Below are 25,262 nucleotides of genomic sequence, written 5' to 3' on the forward strand. Positions count from 1 at the left end.
CAATCACAAATGATTGCTCAACGAAGTGGCTTATCGTGTGGACATTTATAGCAGCCACGTACTCTTAAACGCGTGATGTTGATTCTAAATGAGGGGAAACACCGGAGGACCCAGAGAAGAATCCACGCGACTACGGCGACTACAGGGAGAGGGAGACACATACAAACTCCAAATATACAGCAGGCATCAGGGTCGAGATTGAACCGACAACCTCCTGTATACCAGGCGAGGTAGTTTACATCTTGCCACCGTGGCAGGCACTACCCCAAAAAACATACAACGGAGAACTTGTGACGCTATCGGTAACCCTCACCCACGGCCAGGTGAAAGCCCACACTGAAGCAAACGAGTTCTCGTAAATTAAAGGAAGTTCAGGAATCTTTATTTTTGTTGCTGGGCGATCACCCAGAGATCGCGCTTCCTGCAGTTTGTATAAACATGGCCGGACAGCCACGATCCTAAGCTTTTCCCTTCTCAGTGGTAAAGAAAAATATAATACTGGTTGAGTTTTTTTGTTGTAAACAAGTTTGTGGAAAAACAGCACTGCTAAAGGCACAGTGGGATGCGGCTAGGGTGTGATGGTTCTTGCGCTGGACATGCAAAAGACAAGCCGCCCATTTGATTCGATTACATTTTTATCCATTGAGTCAATACACTGCGAGATGACCGTTGGTCATACTTCACTACGCTGGTCACTACGGGTTGGTAAACCGGTGGGAGACGGGGGTAGGAAGCCTCTGCTTTGTCCGCCATTGCAATATGGCGTCGGGGTTGTTGTTTATGTGTGTTCATCTGCATTGTTTCCTCCTTTTGTCTATTTTTTTTTCTTGGAGTTTATTTTTCCTTCGGGGTGATGAGGTTTTATACAGTATTTTCGCACCTCCGATTAGCCCGCACCTCCGATCAGCACGGTTAAGTTCAAAGTATGTTGTGGGCAGTGGCGGCTCCTGCAAAATCTCTCAGGGGGGGCAAATGTCTGGATGATTGATAAGGATAAGGTCCACCCATGCAATGGATAAATTAACAGCTTAAGTATGTAAAGGCAACTTCACTTCTTTAATATTAATGAAAAATAAAGTGACTCTTACAATACATCTTGTTTGTTTCTATACTCACTATTAATACAATCCACTCAAGTTTATTTTATTAAAGATTCCACTAGGTGGCGACAAATTATATTGTTGGATGAAACGTGCTTACGTATGATGACGTAAGCACGTTAGTGCGAGCCCTCCCGGAAGCCATAGAGAATGCATTGCAGCGCCCCCCGTTCGAAAAAAAACATCTTTGAATGTAAGTCTATGGGACCACTCGGGGCGATTCTCAGTGAAATCGCCCAAAAAGAGGCGGTACTCCACAGAACGTGACATGACGCTGATTGGACTATATCCAGAGGCACAATGACGGCTAGCGTGACTCTGTGGTTAAATGACATTGGTGGTGCGTCGCCCAATCCCCCTAATGAAGAAACCGCCCCTGGTTGTGGGGTAGCCAAAATTTTTTTTCTATAAAATTAAGCCAATAACGTGAACGGTTCTGGTATTTATTTGGGAGAGTCGGATGGAGCTATTGGATTGGCGCTGCTGTGATGTCACCGCAAGTCCCCTTTTCCCGAAACGAACTCCATTGTGAGTGCACGATACACCAGTTAGATCAGCCACAAGAACCAGAGGTCAAAGGACAACGCTTTGTAACCATGGTCACCAGCAACTGGGCTGTGCTGGCCCAAAAACGACCCAGGTTCTGGCTGAAAATCGGTGCCAGCACCCAGGTTCCACGCTTCCATGCTCCATGAGGCCCGTCCGTTGACTTGGTCGCACCCTCTTCCCCTTCCCTCCCCAAACCTTTCTGAGATGGGAGTCAGGAAAGGATCGTAATACATAACGTAAGTATGTTTTAGGTTTCATTTCAGATTCTATTAACGTAATTTTCTGCCCTACGTGAACTTTACGAGTGACCGTGTACGTCTCACCTCTGTGTTGACCCCGTGATGTCACAGATGGTTCTGGGGTTAGCCCAGCATGCAGCATGAACTGAAAAGTTGAATTCGATGCCCGTCAATGACTAACATCGGTGGCGTCTGAAATATGGTGAAGTATGGTTAAACAACCACCATGACAGGCGCCGCGGTGGCGAAATGTTAACAATCCTGCCTTGTATACAGGAGGACGTGGGTTCGATCCCGACCCTGACAACTTGTTGTATATTTGGAGTTTGCATGTCTCTCTGCCCGTGGGAGCGTGGATTTTTCTCCGGGTCCTCCGGTTTTTCCCCTCCACATTTAAAATTAACATCACCACGCGTTTAGAGTGTTTTTCTGCTCTAAATTTCCAAAAGATGAGCCACTTCGTTGAGCTGTGATTTCTGGCCAGGTCACTTCTATGCAGCTCAGTGGGGCTTGCCTGGTCAAATACAAATATACATAGGGAGGCCCAAACACGGCAGATTGTTAAAAGGGTTTTACACATTCTTATGGAATACTTACGTAGAGTGATGGATGCTCACGCAGGTTATGAATTATAAAATGTTTATTAAAGCAGTCTGTGGACATTCAAGACTGAAGCATACAGAGAGTGAATGGCTTAATTTTAAGGGGCAAAAATACAAGAACCAATACAAACGTGAGTGCTAGGGAAATCCAACAGTTTATAACATATTTAAGATATTCACAGTGGTCGAGGTAACACCTACGCACTAACTCGGCACACACCACATTCATGTACATGTTCCGTTTTTATGCCGGTGGAGCAATAAACATTTAACATCACAACTAAGGACAGACGGTCACACTCGCCAAACTGATTGGGGTGGCATCACAAAGCGTTCCCGTTCGCACCGCTCTCGCACCAAAACGCTACCATTTCTCCGGGAGGCTCAACCGGGACATCCCCCCTCCCTCTGTCCGCCACGCGTGCTCAGCCACCAGCCCCAACCGCACGGTGAAAGGTCTCTTGACAGTGGCCTCGCTCACCTTACGGAAGCCTTCGCCTACCCCCACACCCCCAACCCCTCAACCGACTGCTGAGGTAGCGCCCTGCCCTTTGACTGTTTCAGGAGTCGTGCATTAGGAATCCGAGTTTTCACAAAAGATTCGGAGGGGACACTGGGAGACAGCCTTTTCTGAAACCATTGAGGATTGTCCCCGCCAAAACCGGTAGACGTATAATAGCCTGACCCGTGACACCCAATCGCAGAGCAGGGAGAGACCCATTTGAGGATGTGGTGCCCAAGCAGTCTGGCACGGTACGTTATTGGTCAACATACTCTGAAATCCTAAGTACTAAACGGCTTCCACAGCACACAAAGCTAAAATGAGAAACGGATAATTCCACTATCGGGTTCAGGAGGTTGTAAGACATTCACGGAACGTTGCGTACATTTTGCCGTTAACTAATCTTCCCAGCTTTACACTTAAACATAACGAGCAAAAGAAATTACCCCTGCACATGCAAATCACATCTGTTTGACGTTTTTATCTTGTATAAATCAAACGTAATTTCCTTAGATGAAAACTTTGACTTATCATTGTTTGTTTAGTGCTGTTTTTTACCTCTGCGTTCCAACATAATTTGCAAGACGAATTGCCTTCGATCGGTTAGAATAATCGTGGGGAGGCGCTCATACATTTTTACAGCCTCGATCCAGTGATGGAAATTCCACATTCCTATGTTTGGGGTGAGTTAAGCACATTGGACAACCACTGCTGACCTCACTACCAAGTGGTAAGCATTTGATCAGCCCCCACCCAGAAGGACGATGGGCTGATCCAAATTCCCCAAACTGAGATTTGATATAATTTCACTTCTTACTATGAGCCCGCACCCTCCGACCCGGCCAAATTTGTTGCTTCGACGCACAGGGGAGTAATTTCAAAAAAAATGAGAATTCTCCGTGACATCATCAATCCAGCAATGCCCCTTTCCGACCCATGCTTGGCAGCACCCACGACGCGCCCGGGGGCTGTCGTCTCGTCTCGGGTTGCTGACTTGCTTTTTGAGGATCTGTTAACGAGCGGAACAAAAATATATATATAAGTTTTTACATTGACCGGCGGTTGTCTCAACATGACTCGCGATGCCACTGACGTCGCTGCCCTGCGTTTCACGACGGCATCTATGCAGTGACGTCGTTAGTCGTCGTCAGCTTAGATCTATCCACAAGCTGCAGTGGTGTAACAGTCGAGTGCGCAACGTGCACCGTTAGGGCCCACGGGTGGTGCTAAGAAGGGGGGGGGGGAGTTAGGATGGGGGTGTGGGTCCTTTTTTTCCCTCCACCGGGGCCCCATGCCAACGACACTTTGGCGTTTGGTAAGGGGTGGACAAAAAGTTACGCATCGGCCCGGACCCCGAACGAGGTTTCTCGACGTCGATTGAGCACCGGCCAGCCGCCGTGATTTACGTGACGTCGACCACCCTCAAAGGGAAAACTCAGAGAGAATCCGTCAGCGTCTGCCTTTCACGGGACGGGACAGGGAGAGGCGCCAGACAGGGCAGGACCTGCGTGGCCAGCGGCGTATGCACGGTTGGTACGGGGCCCTGGTGCGAGGGATGAAATGGGGGACCCTTGTCTGCTTCACTCACCCCCCTGCCCCCATTTGTCGTAGCCCGGTGCCTTGGCCCCACGTATCTGTGGGCCCTGCTGCAGATGTATGTGTGCACGTGTATGTTGAACTTCTTCCACACCGTACGTAGCGAATCATGCTAATCCGGAGGTAGGGGGGTGATGCGGGGTCCATAAACTCGATGGCTGTGCATAGGCCTTAAAGGGAAAATGCATCCAAACAAAAACAAATGGCTCTTTGCAATCTCTAGCTGTCTGACCTGAGTTTGAAGTTCTGTTAGTGAAAAAAAGACTTGAACGTGACGTTAAGGACCGTTGCAGTTAGCGTGCTCTAGCGATGCCACCGCTGTGGTGACTGCAGTGAAAATCTACTTGACGGTGCACAATGCATGCTGGGAGCCGACAAGAATTGTGTCAAGATGCGTGGTGCATTGTGGGAGCAGCACATAAAGGGGTTTCAGAGGTGGATCGGTAGTTTTATATATACAGGAATAGTTCTTAACTGCTCCAGTTTAACAGCAGCTGAAATGAAAGCGCAAACTTGTTGTTTTGGTTTGCGTATTCCCTTGTCAAGCTTCTCAGAAGCTTCCCTTTTCATGTTTCTCCGATAATTTAGCGGGATACGCTTTCTGCTACGGGACATCGCAATATCGTCAGAGCCGTCCTGGAAACGCACCGATCTCTCCAAAACCCTAACCTTTGCAAATCCGTCCTCCCCAGGGGTTAATTTTCTCAGTGAATATTTTCTTTGCATCGCTGGCGACAGCAAGAGAGAGGCCCTGACCTAAATTAGGTTGATGTGCTGGTAGACTAAATAAAGCAGACACGTGACTAGTCATCACAGCCAAAATGAGAGGTAAACTGGATGCGGTTTGCCGGATGTGGGAATAAGTTTCCGGGCTGGCGACAGGGACGGTAACCGGACTGAAATGAATGCCCGCGCCTCCCCGTATGCCAGCATCGGACTCCGGCAAAACGGCGTCACGGCCACAGCGCGGGGACCAAACGCCTCCACGCTCGGCCCCGGTGCGCAATGCCGGCGGCGGCGCGCCTCTACCGTTGTCGCCGCCTGCGTCGCGCGTTCGTGGGAGTGGCGAGCAAGGAACGTGCGCGCGTGGTACAACCCCCCCAGTTCTACAAGTACGCGGCAGCGAGCGCAAACCCCCCCACCCCTCAATGCCCACCAGGTCTTCAACCACCCGCCCTACCTCCCCATTAACTGCCCCCCCTCCCCCGCCCGACCACCTCCCCCCCAACTAACCTCTACTAGCACCCCCACCCCTGCTAGAGCACCTGACCGCTGCACCGTCGCGAGTTCACGGCGCGATGCCGCGTCACTCGTCGTCGTCGTCTTCATCGCCGTCATCGTCCGGCTCTCGTTTCCTCTTCTCTCCTTTGCTGTCGGGGTCGTCGTCTGGACAAACAGGAACCACGCATGTCATTTGGGTTGGACATTAACGACGGCATCCCTCTTACCCATGGCTCTCACCTCTCAGCTCACTCCATTCCCCTCCACACACTTTCCTACTTCCCCTCTCTCATGTCACTCAACTCTCCTCCATGCACTCTGCTACCTCCCCCCTCTCATATGCCACACTGGGATGTTTGGCCAATTTGTTTTTAAGGAATGTTTTGATTTCAGGAGAAATACCGAGAGAAAACGCACAATGCACATGTGATGATAACAACAAAATATCGACAGGTGGGTTCATGAACCAACTTCATCTCCCAGTTGTCTCATATCCCAGGTGGTTTGGCCATTTCACAAATCTGTACGATCCTCCGACCCTTGCCTCCAAGCTGCTGCATCTCAAGCATGCGTCACTCGGCCGACAAAAGATTATTGTAAAACTCTTTTTTTTTCATCACGGGGGAGAGATGAATATACGCACCCTCGTCTTCCTCCTCCTCATCCTCCTCCTCCTTTATTGCATCCTCGTCCTGCAGGGAAGACGCGGGACACGTGAGAAACCGACATAAAATCGCCCAAAAAAGAAACCACAAATCCACTACCACAGCTGTCAGGCACTTCCCAAACTCACCTCGTCTTCCTCCTCCTCCGACGGTGGGTCTTCATCTTCATACTCTTCCTCATCTTCTTCCCCTAATGGCAAACAACATCAGAACTCCTTTCACACTCGCCGACACAATGGGAGCGTGTCCCCAAACACATTGGCTCACTTGGTCCAGCCTAGTGATGAACTCTGACCTCTAACCCCACTTTAACCCATGATGGGGATAAACCCTGACCTCTAACCTCACTTTATCCCAGCCAAGTGATGAACCCTGACCTCTAACCTCACTTTAACCCAGGCTGGGGATGAACTCTGACCCTTTATCTCACTTTAATCCAGGCTGGGGATGAACCTTGACCTTTAACCAAACTTTAACCCAGCTTAGTGATGAACCCTGATCTCTAACCTCACTTTATCCCAGCCTGGGTATGAACCCTGACCTCTAACCCCGCTTTAACCCAGGCTGGGGATGAACCTTGACCTTCCACCCCACCGTTACTAGGCGTGTAATGATTCACTAATTCCAGCAACTTATAGAATTGGTAGGATTCAGTCACGATTCGACTCAATAATTAATTATTTTTGGGGGGAACATTTTGAAAATTACCCCTTTTGTATTGCTTGTAATGTTTTTCTGCCTCGCATGTACAGTTTTATTCGCTCCATTAGACCGACTGCAACAATAGCACCATATTTGCATGTAAGTTTTATCAATTGTGAATTACTTTTCAATGTATGAGTGTCAAAATTGATTATTCACAAATAGCGACATTTTATGTAAAGAAATGATGACTATACATTGGGCATGGGAATAGATTTTTATAATTTCATTGACAAATTACATGCCGAACTTTAAGATAGTCTAGTGATGAACCCTGACCTCTCACCTCACTCTAACCCGGTCTAGTTAACTGTCAAACCGATCGGCTCACGCTAACACAGTCCGGTGTCGAACACTCACCGTCCGACTCGGGGGCCTCCTGCTCCTCCTGGTCGAGGCCATCAAGGTAGGTGAGCGTGGGCAGGATCTGGAAGAGCTTCTCGCGGTAATCCTCGTGCCGTGTCACCTCGCAGTTGTACAGGTCGAGGCTCTTGAGCAGCTCCAGCTTTTTCTGCTCGCAGCCATCGAACCACAAGGGCAGCTCACTGTATATTTACTATTTTTCATTTATTTATCTTTACCAGGTAAGGCCCCCACCCCCACTGAGCTACGCAGCTCTTTTTCAGAAGCGGCCTGGCCACAGATGATAGCTCCACTGCACCGACCTGGCCTTCGTGTTTTTTTGTTCTTTACATTGCTCATAATTCTAATAATTGTATCGTGAAAAATAATGACGTGGCAAACCCTAGTGTGTAGTGATGCGTGCAGAGACATTACCATTGCGCAAACTCCGGTTATCGTCGCAGCGGATTTTGGTTGGTTATCGAACAAAGACGGTCACCGCATCGCGCGCTTTAAGAATGCACTTCTGCGGCCGTCTGGAACGCCCTTCCTTCCTATATTAGGAAGCCATTGGAACGATGCACTTACACATTCTAGAAGTGGCTTATTGTGTGATTTTGAGCAGCCAACTACTCTAAACGCGTCGTTTTGATTCTAAATGTGGAGGTAAAATCCAGAGGACCCAGAGAAAATGAACGTGACCACCAGGGAGAGAGAAATATTTAAAATCGAAATATAAAGGCGTCAGGGTCGGGATCGAACCCACGACCTCCTGTATTCCAGGCAGGGTTGTTAACATCTCACCACTGCAGCGCCTGCCATGGGGGTTGTTTAACCGTACTTCACCATACCACGCGAGGTAGTTAACATCAAACCGGTAAACATCCCGTTCTACAGACGGGGTGAATCCTTCTGTAAGTTACAAATCTTTGTGAAACTGCCATCGCGTGAACGAAGCGCAAACTCCGTTAGGATTTGTCCTCCACGGTCACTTTTAACCTCGTCAAGTTTACCCAGTGGATGCTATGAAATCATAAATGCGTCTCTGGTTCTTTTGGTAAAGTCACGTAGATAAAATAATAAAAGAACACGACGTTTCGGTCGCAACACAAGCGTCCGTCACAGGTGAGAAAGAATGATCTGCTGTTGTGGCTTTCTCACCTGATGACGGACGCTAGTGTTGCGAACGAAACGTCGTGTTCTTTTATAATTTTTTCTACCTACGTGACTTTACCGAAAGAACCAGAGAGTATTGATTCTTGCAGTCACGAAAGTTTCAAATCAAGATCATAAATGTGTCGTTAATGCACCACCACCCGACGCAGCCAATGAGTAAGGTTTGTCGCATAAACTAAACATGCCAATTAATTACTTTTTCAGCACACCGGTATGTTGGAGAGTAAACCAGCAATACTGACAGTTTGAGTACTGTGACGTTTCTCTGGTGATCACAACCAGCCTCATCAGGCGATTTTAGCCAGAATCGTGAAGAAGTCTTGCTGTTTCTGACAAGTACAAAGGTATGGATCACATTACCTGGGTTTTCTTCAATTTAGACATTTATTTTAATCTCCCAACTCTTGTCTCGTTTGGCTGAGATTCCTTAACCAGTCTAGTCCATTGATCAGCATCCTTTCTTGTGCCCTGTACATGTCCAATCCCACTGTAAGCAACGCAAGGTCTGAAATTCATGATTGTTCCCCAATCCACGTATTACCTCTTTCCGCGTCTTGGGAGCAATTCACAGCAGCATGCATCTCCCCAAACTCCTTTGTGTACGTCCATTGGTCCGTGTTTACGATCCGTACGTTGTGGCAGTCGATAATGCACTGACTGTAAACTGAATTCTTTAGACGCGTTGCTTTTCATTATTAAATGCGATGTTTCCATAAGCGCTCCATTCTGGTCTTGCTGTCCTCTTAATTTAATAATTTTCATCCTGTTGTCTATTATTATTTCTCCCTCGGCATCTTGCTAATTAAGTAGTTTAAGGTGATGGCACTCAGGGTGGTCTTGTCAAGATAAATATATATAACAGTAATTGAGTCGTGATTACACAATTGAAGTCTTTATTAAACTCTGAATGCAACATTAAACATTACCTTTCAGTAACAATTTCACTGTCTCTCTCTCAACTGCATATCAACCGTCTCGACTGTCTAAAGGTGTGCACTACTAAGCTTCTATCCCCTGTTGACGTTACGAGAATGAGGCACATTTTCTACAATCCACTTTCAATCATTGCCCTAAGAATACAAATATATACGCGGTTTGTTCTCCTACAACGCGTGTTTTCATAACGCGAATTGGATATAGCGCGATGACCGTATTAGGGAACACATTTTTTTATAACGCGGATGCGAATTGGATATAACGCAATTCAGTGAACAGAACTACGTCGCACGCGTAGGGATAAGCGGTTGTACGGCTGCCTCGGCGTAGCATCGCACAAGGCTATGGGATGCTGCTGGATGCTTCTAGATGCTACCCACATGCCTCAGTCTTTGTTCAGTCTGCGTATGCATATCGCGCGTTATCGCCGACTGTGCTTTACCCTATACAGTATTATATGTTACTTTATATTACGCGAATTTTCCATAACGCGGCGTTCTTAAGGAACGCAACTACCGCGTTCTAGGAGAACAGACTCTACTCCAAGTGTTTCCCTCTAACAACTATTTATATTGTTTAACAAACTTGTCGTGTACATGGGCTTGTTTTGCTCATATTTCATAATTTCCTGTAGGTAATTTCCATTGATTCGTAATAATTTTTTAGATCATAGTGTATGTTATGCCTTATTTTTACTATAACCATCCACTACCCGATAGATCAAATAAAATGAATTTGTCACTTGGGAAAATATGCCAATTGATTTGCTGTTTCAGCAGACAGGAATTTGTACAATATTATGAACATTTTGCTTGGTAAACTAAAAGAAACCAATTATAATTCATAATATTGGTCGTGAAAGACTACGTGTAAAATTCGTTTCCATTGGTTATTAAAGTACTACGAAATCACCTTATTTATCTTCTTATTTATATCTTGCTACTTTCTTTGTAAAATGTACAAACAAGTTTTTTTACAATTTCTCTAAATATATATATTTTTTATTAAATACCTTCGCTTGTGAGAGCTTTGAAATGCTGTCTCAGTTTTCACTTAATCATAACCTACAAAGCCCTGGCCAAAATTAAATGACACTTATGTATACTCTTTGGTTCTTTCGGTAAAGTCACGTAGGTAGAAAAATAATAATAGTGATCTATTATAATAATAGTGACCTAACACGTTCCTTCGGAGTGGGCAGGTAGGAACTTGGTTGGACAGCGCATTCGTGCGATCCGTGTCACGCGGCGCAAGCTTCGTGGGGCGGCGTGTCACGTGGTGCCGAGCCCGCCCGAAGCGCTCTATGAAATACAAATCGAGGGCGTGGCTATGCACGACAGACAGACAAATAATCCCTGGTGGGCAGTGTGGAACTGTTGTTCCTACCTGTGTTATTTTTCTACCTACGTGACTTTACCGAAAGAACCAAAGAGTATGGATTCCATCTGTCACGAAAGCTTCAAATCAAGATTGACACTTATGTAGTTGCGATGCCACACAACTGCCAGTGCTGCTCACCAGGGGTTCTAATGTGCCGAGGTCTTTGATTTTGTTGCCGCTGAGGTGCAGGCTGGTGAGCTTCGGCGCTTTCTCGGCAAGGACCTCCAAACCTCCGGAAATCCTGTTGTCGCTCAACTCCAGCTGTGTAACACGAAAGCAATCGTCATCGTAGTCGTCAACATCATCATCATCAACGCAATAAAAATTGTTCACGCCATCAATTCCGGCCAAAAGAAACCTGCCGGCCGGAAAAAAAGCTAAACATACTGAAGATAAAACAGGCCTAGACTCAAGCCTACGCTAAACAGGCTTAAGCTAAAACAGGCCTACGCTAAAACAGGTCTAAGCTAAAGAGGCCTAATATAAAACAGGCCTAAGCAAAGCAGGACGAAGTTATATGTGCATCTAATGCGACGCACGATGTTTGTGTCATACTCTTGCCTATCACATCAGGCAGCCCAGCAACATTCGTTAAACAGGCCACACACCCTGCTGATGAGACACAAACAAGTTGAAACCCATTCAGGGCTTACCTGCACAAAGAAATGCTAACCTTGCACTGTCTCATTTTTGGACATCAGCTGTCTGAGTTAAATCGCACACGTTCGCGACTTGACCCCGTCTTCTACGTGTTTTGCTAAGTGGACACCTTCAGCTCTCTTGCCGAGTCTGGCTTTGAGAGGTTGTCCCTGTATCGGCTGTGTTTGATTTGAAGCCGGTGTGCAGGTTTGAGGGGGGCTAAGCCCCTGTTAACCCCCACCAAGTTAGCGTGGCTCAGGAGGCACCAGGTCTGTTTTTTTTCCCACTGCAGAAGCTGAACCATGTCACCGATTTCACGCGCAGTGAAGGAGTTTATACGCATTTCGATGACATGGTTGATGATCCGCTTGAGTTGCAACTATCTGAATGTCACACGTGATGAACGAGCTGCCCTTGCACCCCCTGATAGGCCCCGATCCAGATTCAGGTGTGAGGCCAGCGTAGCACGGTTTGGTTCCAGCAAGGCACAGTAAATTGCCAGTGGAAAAACGACTCGTACCACGAGGGCCCTGCACTGGCTCGGCTTGCACGTGCCAGTGCGAAAAGGGGTATAAGAATAATAATAATAATAGCACTTCTCACCTTCTTCAGCTTGGGTAGCTTGGGCAGATTGGCGAGACTGGTGAGGCCGACGCTGATCATGCTCAGGTACTCCAGGGCAGAGAAGGCATCCGTCAGCCCCTCAATCTTTCCGTCGTTGGAGCGGCAGTTGTCCAAGACGAGCTCTATGACCTAATGAAACAATTCAAACAAAAATAGCACTCATTTACCACGCCCTTTGTCAATATGCTGCTGGATGAAGGTTTTCTCAAGCATGGCAGTGGTGAGGGTTGTTTTACCATACTTTACACGCTCGTCAGTGCCATTTGGTAAAGAGGTCTGGCCCAGGATGTGCTCAAATGCCACCTGTTACAATGATGTTAACCATGGCCAGGAATTACAAACTGTAATAATGTGGTTCATAGCCCAGTGTGAGATGGACAGTAAGAGATGGCGGCAGCATGGGAGGGCCTTCCCCTTTAAAATATTTTTTTATTTTACCAGTTAAGGCCCACTGAGCTGTATAGCTCTTTTTCAGAAGCGACCTGGCCACAAATGATCGCTCAAGGAAGTGTTTTTTCACGTGAAAATTTATAGCAGCCAAATACACATTTAGAAACGCATGTTTCTAAATGTGGAGAGGAAAACCGGAGGACCCGGAGAAAAATCCACTCGACCAAGGGGAGAACATGCAAACTCTAAATATACAGGCGCCAGCATCGGGATCGAACCCATGACCTCCTGTATACCAGGTGAGGTAGTTAATGTCTCACCACCGTGGCGCCCGTTTCTCCCCATGGATATCCAGCAGTGGATAAACCACGGTTCACGACGACGGTACTCGTTTGAGGTGGCTACGAACCACGATTTGTGTCTTACAGTTTTACACCATAAATGGGTTCCCGTGGATACATGATTACAAATTACTCAGGAAGAAAATCCAGACGCCGGCACCAACGACCACAGGCATCGCGTAGGCGCAAGCGAATAACCGAACGCAGCGCTCTGTATCCCCGGGCCAATTAAGCGATGGAGGTCATGTCTGCTCGTGGACGGTGACGGATCCAGCATGCCCCTGCCGCCCGCCGCTGCAAGACCACACGCATGCTAATCGCCCACGGGGGAGCGCAGCGGACGCAGCAGCGGCGGCGGCGGCAGCAGCAGCAGAAGTGGAAAATGTTGATCGCATCCAAGAAGGCGGAAATGCCTTGGAAAGACGGCCGCGTTGCTCGGTTGGGGCGGCAGTCAAGTCGGGAGAAAGCTGGGGCTGCTTTCGTTAGGGCAGGGTAAATCAAGTCCACTCAGTCATCATCAACATGTCATGATCTATCCACTGATGGATGAAGGCCTCCCTACCAAGTGGCCGTCTCTCGCTTGCAATGCAATGTCGTGGAATAATTGCGCTTCTGCACCTAGCTTGTTCTCGCAATCTCGCCTTTGGCTGCCACCACGCCGTGCGTCTCAACGGTAGTCTATCATCCCTGATAGCCATGGCGTGTCAAGGCGGTGTCTCATTTGCATTTGTTCCCTGAACCTGTGTGTTACGCTGCCGAACATGGCGGTATCGCCCCAACCAGAGATATCGCTGTGTCTGTCGTTTACAGCGTGATACCAAACCATCGCATAACAGCGAGTGAATGAAAGTGACAGGCTGAGGCTGGGTCAATGTCCATTGAAAGAGACAGACCAACAGCACATTTCCAATGAAGCCCTAACTTCTGTGTGTCATCTCTTGGAAGGACATCCTTGGTTTGTCCTCCGATGAGGATATCATTGTACGGTTGTGTTTGCATCTGCGTTTGCATCTATGTTTGTATGTGCATATGTATTATTAAGGGGAGTGGTGGCGCAGTTGTTAGTGTGCTCCGCTACGAGACCGGCTGCCCAGTTTCGATTCCTCCTCACGGCCACAATCACCGGTCACGATTATCTGAACCGGTCCTGGGCCTCTCCAGGTCGACTCAGCCTCAAATGAGTACCTGGTGCGGTGCGTAAAAACATCGCCACTGGGGAGACAAAGGCGGCCGGACGTGGTGCTGGCCACCCACCCCCCTCGTGTGCCGTGCCGGCCTTCATAGGTACTCGCTAACAGCACTTGCCCCAACAGTCTGTTACAGACTATACGGGAGATCTTTGTCTTTGACTATTTAGTGTTGTGTAAACATCGGCACTGTGGGGAGATGCAGGTGGCTGGTTGAGGTGCTGTCCACACCATCACTCGTGCCCTGTTCTGGCATGAATAGGTGCTAACTAACGGCACAACACGAGCCGACAACACCAGATATTCCCAGCCAATCTCCCATCCAATTATTAACCAGGTTAAACCCGCATGGCTTGCAAGAGTTGTCGGGGTAAGGCGCATTCACAGCGATGCAGGTATAGAACTTTTTTAAAATATAATTTTAAGTACACGAAAATATAGTTACTGCAGTATTGCTGGTCATGAACAGGATACATTGTTTGTTAAAGTGTAAAATATAAATTTTCATCTGTGCTATATATTGAAAAACTAAAATCTTTTCCACTCAAAGTAAACAGCACTTGGCCAAATTACAAAAACATTTAGAAGCCAATGACTCGCAAAAGATGGGGAGTGGGTTTATTTACCAAATAAAAGTAGAAATGTAAGCGGCAGGACAGAGCGGTGACAAAATGCAATGTTTACAGAAAACGCTTACCCTCCAAGGTTACGTAAGGATTACAAAACGCAGCGGATAAAACGGGGCATCGCACCGAATAACTTGTGAACATAAGAGCACAGAGAGCCCTTGTGTTAAGAGATCGATGTCGTGTTTTTTAAAACCACATCATTATTTTTCGTGTTCTTTTTGGCGAACGTTTTTAAACCCACAGAACCCCCGGCTGTTTCTCTCCGTCTGATTCGTTTTTTTTTGTCGTGAAATCTGCCAATGCCTCAATCACTTAGCAAATGGTGGAAAAAAAATATTCAAAAAATCACCAAGCTTCAGTGATCCAGAGGTTTTCTAGGCATGCGAATATTGGGGATGGCCAAAACACACGGCGTGATTCAGTAGTCAGTTACACTTCGCTGTTGTTGTATAGCGTGGGTACGAATCCAGGTATCAGCCACCCGTGATTAAACTGGGTCGTCAGGGGTGGTGAGTTGATGGTTTCAGGCCAGTGATCAATGACTGCACAAACCCCGCCTCCCATCAAAATATATATAAACTTAATTTGGTGATTTCAAGTTACTGTATGTGAATTAAAATAACTGATTTGACAATGTGTTTCGTAGTACATGTGGGTTAGTGCAGCATTTCTGGTGTGCATGTGTGTATAAAAAAACAGGTCACTTTAACGGATTATAGAAGAAGTTCTGCATATATCTCTTCTGCTGGCCGTTCTCTAAACAAACGGGGCAATGCGTTTGTTTAGATTATTCATGTCGTGCCATGACGCCTATAGCACAATTGAGATAAAATTGGGGAGACAACACATGTACTGTATATGTGTAGAATCAATGTCAGTTCAAATAGAAATGTGGTGCCAATCTACATTGGCAGCCGAGCCAGCGGTAGAAATTCCACATTCATTTGATGGGAGCCAGACCATCCATATTTTGTCCAGCACATGAGATATAATCATAGTTGTGTAAATCATAGTAGGCAATCATAAGTGACATATCCTCAGATGGTCAGAGATATGATGAACAAATTCTGAATATGGTCCGGCAATGGAAAATGTAAGTCGCACTCATTACACACAAAGTGCTTGCTTCAAATGATCCACAATATCTTGCTGACCTCAAGGAATACAAACCATCACATGAACTCCGGTCATCCTCGCAGCGGGATGTGGCTCACCATCGAACAAAGACGGCCACCGCATCGCGCGGCACTTTTAGACGCGCGATGTGGCCGTCTGGAACGTTCTTTCTTCCGATATTATAATCCACTGGCGCCACGCACTTTTAAATCGAGATTGAAAACTCATTGCTTTAGAACTTTATTGTGTTTAGTTTGTTGTCCTTGCCCCGCAACCTCCGATTAGCACGGTTGGCTACATACGGTGCAAAAGAAGTTCAACATACACATATATACAAGAGCGACGAAGCTTTGAGCGAGAGGAGCGTGCGCTCGAGGGAGCTGCTTCTTCATCGGTGGGCGCTTGTTTGGAATGCACGGGGTTGTTATTTTTGGTTATTTTAGAAAAAAAAATTTCAGTCGCCATCGAACAAATACGATCACCGCATCGCGCGCTTTCCGATGCGCTTCTGCGACCGTCTGGAATGCTCTTCTTTCCGATATTAGGAAGCCACCGAAGCTATGCACTTTTAAATCTAGATGGAAAAATCATTTCTTTAGAGCTGTTTTTTTGCTTGGTTTAGTTTGTTGTCCTTCCCCCGCACCTCCGAATGGCACGGCTGGCTACGTACGGCGCGAAAGAAGTTCAACGCACATACGTACGAGAAAGGAAACGCATCAGCTGGTGGGAAAATGCCGAGACAACTGGACGGGAATGAAGAGCGTTCCATCATCTGTCATGGACATGGGCCCCTAGCTCTGTGTGAATAACACTACCTACGTAGGATGGATAGAATCACAACGATGCATTGTTAATGACAGGCAGATGGGCACACGCCCGGAGTTATATCATCAGTGGGGCGGTGGGTGAGCAGAGAAGGAGGGAAGATGAAGGCAATTGAGCCAGGGATGCGGAGCGGATCAGGATCAGGCAATGGAGCGGATCAGGGTGAGATGGGGATCAGGGCAGTGGGAGGGAGGCACCTAACAAAGCCCTGCTCGGCCAAGTGCGTGAATAGGGGTTTGTGTGCATTAATGGATGTGCGTGTGTTGTTGTCTGTGTGCATAGATTTTGTGTGTACCGTGTAAAAGCATGTGATGTGTGTGCATGTGTGTATGGGGAGCGGTAGTGTAGCGGTTAGCTCGATTCCCGCTCACGGCTAAATTCAGTGAAGATTATCTGAACCGGTCCAGGGCCTCCCCTAGGTCGACTCAGCCTCAAATGAGTACCTGGTGCGATGTGTAAACATTACCACTGGGGAGAGACAAAGGCGGCCGTGCGTGGTGTTGGCTACCCACCCCCTCGTGTGCCGTTAGCGAGCACCTTCATAGGTGCCCGCTAACAGCACTTGCCCCAACAGTCTGTTACAAGCTATACGGGGGATCTTTGTCAGTGTGCGTGTGTGTTGGACATAAATTATGAGTACTGGGGAGACAAAGGCGGCCGGCGGTGTGTGCTCACAAACACGACTTGCTCCAACCAGCCTGCCAAAGGCTTCTGCCGTGTCCGCGTTGTGCATCAGCGCGCGCACAGCACCCCCCCCCCCCCAGCTCCCCCCCACCCTCTCGCTAACGAGGTCATTGAAAGTCACCCCTGGTGAGGGCTGCCTGGGATTTCAGCCACAGAGTGACCGGGAGAGCGACTGGCTGGGGTGGTGGGGTGCCTGAAAGGGGGGGGGTGCCTGAAAGGGGGGGGTGCCTGAAGGGGGGGAATGCCTGAAAGGGGGGGGGGGGTGCCTGAAAGGGGGGGGTGCCTGAAAGGGGGGGGGGGGGATGCCTGAAAGGGGGGGGGGGTGCCTGAAAGGGGGGGGGTGCCTGAAAGGGGGGGGTGCCTGAAAGGGGGGGGTGCCTGAAACGGGGGGGGTGCCTGGAAGGGGGGGGGGGGGTGCCTGAAAGGGGGGGGGGGTGCCTGAAAGGGGTGGGGGGTGCCTGAAAGGGGGGGGTGCCTGAAAGGGGGGGGGGGGGGTAAGTCACCCCGGGCTGCTCCCTCCTCTGCGAACGTCGTCGTCTTTCCACGCTTTACCCCATCCGCATGTCTCATCATCATCGCGAAACCTCCCAACTTGCATGGCGTCCGTCATCTCGCTGTTGTTCGTCTATCTCTCCAATCTCTCCCCTTATATCGTGCCTTGTGGTGTGCCTTGTGTAGGATGTCCTCTGTCTCGCTACCACCCCCCCTACCCCACCGTGCTCCGTGCTTTGTCTCGACTGGTGGCATGATGACGATGATGGCACCATCCATTCTTGCTGTGAATTAAACAAGAATCCACCAGATACGTGGTTTTGTTTGTCCCAGCGAGGGGTGGGAGTGTGTTTGTGTGTTACACTCAGCACTGGTGCACAATTACAGCACACTCCGCAAACATTTGGTAAGAGGACTGCACGCGTGTACACATTGCATGTACTGTATAGTTACACAACGGTACTGTATTAGTGTGCGTACACATACTGTACAATGACAGTACACTGTACAATAACAGTACACACTGTACAATGACAGTACGCATACTGTACAACAACAATACACACTACAATGACAGGACACATACTGTACAATGACAGTACACACTGTACAATGACAGTACGCATACTGTACAACAACAATACACACTACAATGACAGGACACATACTGTACAATGACAGTACACACTGTACAATAACAGTACACATACTGTACAAATACAATGGCAGTACATACTGTACAATGGCAGTACACATTGTACAATAACAGTACACACTGTACAATAACTACTCATACTGTACAATAACAGTACATACTGTGCAACGACAGTACACATACTGTACAATGACAGTACACACTGTACAATGACAGTACACATACAATGACACTACTGTACACATACCACAGTGCACATACACAATGACACCACACAGTACACAGTGATACACTACAGTGAACACAATGACACAACCACTATACACACACGTGTACAGCATTAGACACGGACATATTGCATACACATACACACATAGAGCACGAAACATAACAGCATTAGACACAAACTACCAGATTTATATTTTAAATAGCACCACCACCACCGTATACACACACACAAGCTAACACAATACAATAACAGTGACTTTAGTACTGGTACAGTATTACAAATGTATTCGTACTGCAATGGAATTGCGTTAATAGGTTTAAATGACACACGCGCAACACGTAATCCCATTACAGATACATGTTTATATACAACACACAATGACACCACGATACACACTGTTGTGTAGAATGACACACGCACACCGACAGTACATAATACAAAGATAAAGATCCCCCGTGTAGCCTTAACAGCAACCCCCACACCCGACCGCCTTTGTCTCCCCAGTGGCGATGTTTACTACACGCCGCACCGCGTACTCGTTTGAGGCTGAGTCGACCTAGGGGATGATCGTCACAGGTGTTGGTGGCCGTGAGCAGGAATGGAACTCTGGTTCGTGGCGCAGCGCGCTAACCACTGCACCACCGCTCCCACTTAACAATAACAAGACATAACAATTATCGATATACAACCGTGTAGCCTGAGCAGACTTTTGGGGCAAGTGCTATGAAGGTCACACGCCACCCGACACAAACACAACGTGATACCACCACAATATATACACGATAGACATAACACCGCATGCACACACAATGATACACACCACACACACAATGATACACACCACACACACAATGATACATAACGCCACACACAATGGGATAACCACACACAATGACACACAATACCACACACAATGTGATAACCACGCATGAACAATGGTACACAACACACACAATGTGATGACCACACACAATGATACACAACACCACAGACAATTATATACACAAGGCATGCATACAATACCACCCACAACACACTGACACCACCACACACACACACAATGTTGCACGGTATACTTACACAATGGCACAACCTAACATGCACAAAATAAATCACTTCATACACACATGACACACACTTTGCACACACACAGACACACAATCACGCAATGATATCAGAAGCACACGCCTAAGCAGGCATGTACATGTCACACGTACACACACATGCACGCAAGATATATACACAAAGTTATGCAAGCAAGCACACACGAAGCAAGGTAGACACAAAGCTAAGACTCAAGCAAAAGATTGGCTATACACACAGCCCTACATAATCACTCAAGCATACACAAGCTAAGATGTGCACACAAGGCGACTATGATATAATTGCACACAAACAAATTACAGTAATTGATGCCGTATATCAATGTTAGGATAGAAACAATCTAAGATTTACACAAACTAGGTTATGCAAATAAGATTAGACTGCAGCATACGCATGTGCATAAGCCAAGACGTACAAACTAAGATGAATACATACGATAAAACACAGCAACAGTATGCATACACACCAAGACATAATATACACACAACTACATTGTACAGTCAAGCATTAGGTCGGGCAGGTTCAAACAGACTCATCCTGCACTGACATTCACTAAGTACACACAACTACACACGCTAAGACAGACACAAACTATTATATACACAAGATAAACTGATACATAACACGCATACATGCACACAAGTTGACATACATCTGTATCATATAGACACAAACTAAGACTTTTATTTTACATGGGACATACAGCACACAAGCAAAGGCAGACAGACACACCATAATATGCCCAGACGAACATTACAGGATATATGCCCATTCATTATTGCGAGACACAAGCTGAACGCACAATCATTCAGGCGAAGACAACGACACGTGACAGCACGACACGTGGCGACACAACGACACGTGACAACACAACGACACGTGACAACGACACGTGACGACACAACGACACGTGACGACACAACGACACGTGACAACACAACAACACGTGACAACGACACGTGACGACACAACGACACGTGACGACACAACAACACGTGCATACACGACACGTGACAACACGACACGTGACGACACAACGACACGTGACGACACGTGACAACACGACAACACGTGACAACACGACGACACGTGACAACAACGTCACGTGACAGCACGACGACACGTGACAGCACGACGACACGTGACAGCACAACGACACTGACAATACGACACGTGACAGCACGACGACACGTGACAACACGACGACTCGTGACAACACGACACGTGACAACACAACGACACGTGACAACACGACGACACGTGACAACACGACACGTGACAACACAACGACACGTGACAACACGACACGTGACAGCACGACACGTGACCGCACGACGACACGTGACAACACGACTACACGTGACAACACGACATGTGACAACACGACACGTGACAACACGACACGTGACAGCACAACGACACGTGACACAACACGTGACAGCATAACGACACGTGATAGCACGACACGTGACATCACAACGACACGTGACAACACAACACGTGACAGCATAACGACACGTGACAGCACGATACGTGACAGCATGCAACAACGACAAGCCGGGCAACATAACCCGCACACCATTCATGGACACGAACCACCATCACAGCATTACATTACACAACCTCATTGGTACCGGACACTACGTTGTGTTGTTACTTTGTGGGGCAGCAACAGGAAGAGAAAACAATATTGTTGTACTACTGTTCTATGCTCCCACGTCTATATGCCAACCCCTCCCCCCCAGGGATCAGCAAGCACATCGTGTGTGAGTTCCTCATCCAACAAGGGGGCTGTGCATGTACACAATCTAAGACGTCGACACAAGCGATGTTAGTCGACACCACGCAAGCGAGCGAGAGCAATGGACACGGGGAGACACTTAACGAGCCGAGATTTACAAACAGGCTTGGGCATGCACAGAACAGATATGTACAGAGTCACATACTTGTTAATACGACTACATAACACAGGCATGCACAAGGTTGACACATGATAACACAAACAGGCTTGGACATGCACAGAACAGATATGTACAGTCACATACTTGTTAATACGACTACATAACACAGGCATGCACAAGGTTGACACATGATAACACAAACAGGCTTGGACATGCACAGAACAGATATGTACAGAGTCACATACTTGTTAATACGACTACATAACACAGGCATGCACAAGATTGACACATGCTAACACAGCAAAGCCACGCATTGCACACACAATCACTCAAGACGTACACGCAGGCTGACGTGCACACAAGGTTAAGATGTATGCAGTACACTGCATTAATACACAACACACACAATGGTTTACGTGCTTGTCAACAGTACGAAAGCCAAGACACACAACGAGATGCAATAACTCGCACGCAGAAAAGCACATTGGATGTCCGGAATATGATGCACATTTTTTTTTGCCAAGATATGCAGTGCACACAAGCTGAAGATATATGTGTACAAGTCAGGGCAATAACAACAAACAACCCCCGTGCCAGGCTAGGTGCACGTTAAGACTACAGTGATCACGTGGAGTGTGGAAGGAGGTCACGGAACAGATGACCCCAGGGTGCTGTGGTTTGAACCGAGATGACTGTCAGATATTATAGTACTCACCCCACACACACATATATAAGATCATTGGGACATGCACTCACTCAAGACATACACAGCACAAGCAGAATAAGAATTACTCTTAGGTTTTTTCGGTAATGTCACGAAATAATAATAGAAATAAAAGAATAAATGAAATTAAAGGGCCACCCCGTGATTTAATTGATTTATTTTCTTTTATTATTATTATTTTATTTATATTATTTTCGTGTATTATTATTTTATTTCTATTACTATTTTATTATTATTTTTACCTACGTTACTTTACCGAAAAAACCTAAGAGTATGAATCCTTGCAGTCACGAAAGCTTCAAATCTAGAACAGAATAAGAATCTCCCCCCCCCCCCACAGATGTCCACACAAGCTAAGATGTTCCACACCAGCTTAAGACACGCAACTGCACACGCTAATAAAGAGATATTTAAATGTGCAGTATATACACCAATGTCAGGATGTCTACTGCACGTAAGGTTTAGACATTCTGCAAATTAAAAAAAAAACAATTAACATCCAGATTGTTATCAAAATTGTGAACTTGTCATCGTATGCAAGCGAGTAAAGGTAAAGTCCCCCCGTATAGCCTTTAACAGACTGGTGGGGGCAAGTGCTCTTAGGTCGGAAAGGCTCGCGTCCAGCAAGCACGCCCGGCCGTCTTTGTCTCTCCCCCCTCCCAATGTGTAGTAGACACTGCCCCAAGGCACAGTCCTAACCGCTGCGCCACCGCTCCCCCGGCGCCGCGCTAACCGCTGCGCCACCGCTCCCAAGCCTCGAGTTGCAACAACAACAAACGAAGGTGAGCAATGGGAAGTAAACATCCGTGTAAACAAAACGTTAACAAACTAAACCCCCCCCCCCGACATCGTACACACAACAAGACTCTACAAATAGAACTTCAAACGCGAAGCCACTTTCAGATGGTTTCTTGTTTTTGTTTGTTGAACCCGATTCAAGAGCCGAATGTCTCACATTCACCCAAATACATGAAACTGAACGCAGTAAAGGGGACAAAGCAGCGTTAAACAAAACTACCCGATACTCTTAGTATTTTTCGGTAACGTCACGTAGGTAAAAAATAAATAATAACAATTATAGAAATGATAATAGAAATACAATTATTTCTATTCTTATTTTTATTTTAAATTATATATTTTTACCTACGTGACTTTACCGAAAAAACCTACGAGTATGAATTATTGCAGTCACGAAAGCTTCAAATCTAAAAACTACCGGACGCCAATATTCACCGATCGATAGTGAGTCGATGGAGGCATTACAACACATCACGGTCACACACGCTGGACGACTGGAGGGTGCGATGTTTCTTTATTGTTTGTGTTGTTGACACAACGCAGCAGCAGCAGCAGGAGAAGACACTTTGCTTGTACAACAATCATCACCCCCACGAGTCATCACGGAGCAATTTGACATCAGACGTCGACGTCCGCCCCGTACATCGCACGCGAAAAAGAAGCGAATGCATTGAGGATGCAACGTCGGACGAGGATGTTTACACACAGACACGTGTGTGTGTGTCTCTGTACACAGACACCGACGTACGTAGAAGAAGACGACGTCTATGGGGCACCACATTACACACACGGCGTGTCCGGAGTGCGAGGCGTTGCTGCTCATGGTTCGATATCCACAACAGACAAAGATCCCCCGTGTAGCCTTGACAGCCTGTCGGGGCAAGTGCTGTTAGCGAGCAGCTGTAAGGGCTGCCGGCACTGTGGCACACACGAGGTGGTGGGTGGGTGCCCAGCACAACGCCCGGCCGCCTTTGTCTCACCAGCGCTGGCGATGTTTACGACACACCGCACCGGGGTACTCATTTGAGGCCGAGTCGACCTAGGGGGAGGCCCAGGGACCGGTTCCGATAATCGTCACCGGTGTTTGGTGGCCGCGAGCGGGGATCGAACCAGGGCGGGCCGGGGTCGTAGCGCAGCGCGATGCGCCAACCGCTCCGCCACCGCTCCCCACTACACACACGGCCACATGCCCCTCTCTCTCACACACACACGGGGCTCTCTTGCGATGTAAGAACCCGGCTATTATTGTGTCATATCGTGGAACGCTCCAGTATCTTGTGGTGTGACAACAAAGCTGAGACAGCTGCTATAAAAGACGGCTTAGTGTCTAGACTTCACGCACATGGAGGTTAGGTGGTTAGTGGCGGTGTGCTGCCGAACGCTCTCCAACACACACATATATATACAGTGCATCTATCTCTACGTAAGCTCCACTCGTCTTGCACATTTATAAAGGGCCACCCCGTGCACGAGTGAATTGTGCAGATGACGGAGCACCCTCATCCCGCTGCAAGCCGCGTCGTCGACGATGGAATGATATTGGTGGTGGTTGTTGATGTGCTGTGAAGATGATGGTGGTGGTAGCGATGACGACGACCTCACCTCGGCAGGAATCCTGTTCCTCAGCTCCAACTGAACCCTCTTCTTCATGTCCATCGTTTGATTTCGGAGGTCGCAACCCACTGCTCGCAAATAGTGAAATGTTTTTTTTTGCCAGGAACCTCTGAGATCCCGCGTCACTCCAAAAAAAAATCTCTCTTCTCTCTCCCGTTTAGCCAGGACACGCGAGGCAACTTGGCGGTACGGAGCCAGAGCTAAAGGGGGGCTGCTCCCTCTTTCCGAGGCAGCCAGGCACACAGATCAAGGCAAGGTTTGTCCGGGGGAAAGTGCAATACCGCCACCTTACGAATACTG

The 25,262-nt window shown here is 47.5% G+C and overlaps 1 protein-coding gene across 2 annotated transcripts; it reads right to left on the reverse strand.

Moving 5' to 3' along the window:
- Positions 1-1,485: 1,485 nt before the first annotated feature.
- LOC144935406 (putative acidic leucine-rich nuclear phosphoprotein 32 family member C) lies at positions 1,486-25,192 on the reverse strand. 2 transcript variants are annotated; one of them, XM_078862002.1, is made up of 8 exons: positions 24,951-25,192; positions 12,253-12,402; positions 11,149-11,271; positions 7,537-7,687; positions 6,603-6,664; positions 6,453-6,501; positions 5,867-5,974; positions 1,486-4,001 (listed from the first exon to the last, which is right to left on the reverse strand). In XM_078862002.1, exons 1-7 carry the CDS (start codon positions 25,002-25,004, stop codon positions 5,895-5,897), a joined length of 669 nt encoding a protein of 222 aa, XP_078718128.1. In that variant the 5' UTR covers positions 25,005-25,192; the 3' UTR covers positions 1,486-4,001; positions 5,867-5,894. The 2 variants fall into 2 exon arrangements, with proteins under 2 accessions (XP_078718128.1, XP_078718127.1); XM_078862001.1 differs by having other exon boundaries at positions 5,854-5,974.
- Positions 25,193-25,262: the final 70 nt, after the last annotated feature.

Source organism: Lampetra fluviatilis, chromosome 13 (assembly GCF_964198595.1).
Source record: "Lampetra fluviatilis chromosome 13, kcLamFluv1.1, whole genome shotgun sequence".
NCBI classification, from domain to species: domain Eukaryota; kingdom Metazoa; phylum Chordata; class Hyperoartia; order Petromyzontiformes; family Petromyzontidae; genus Lampetra; species Lampetra fluviatilis.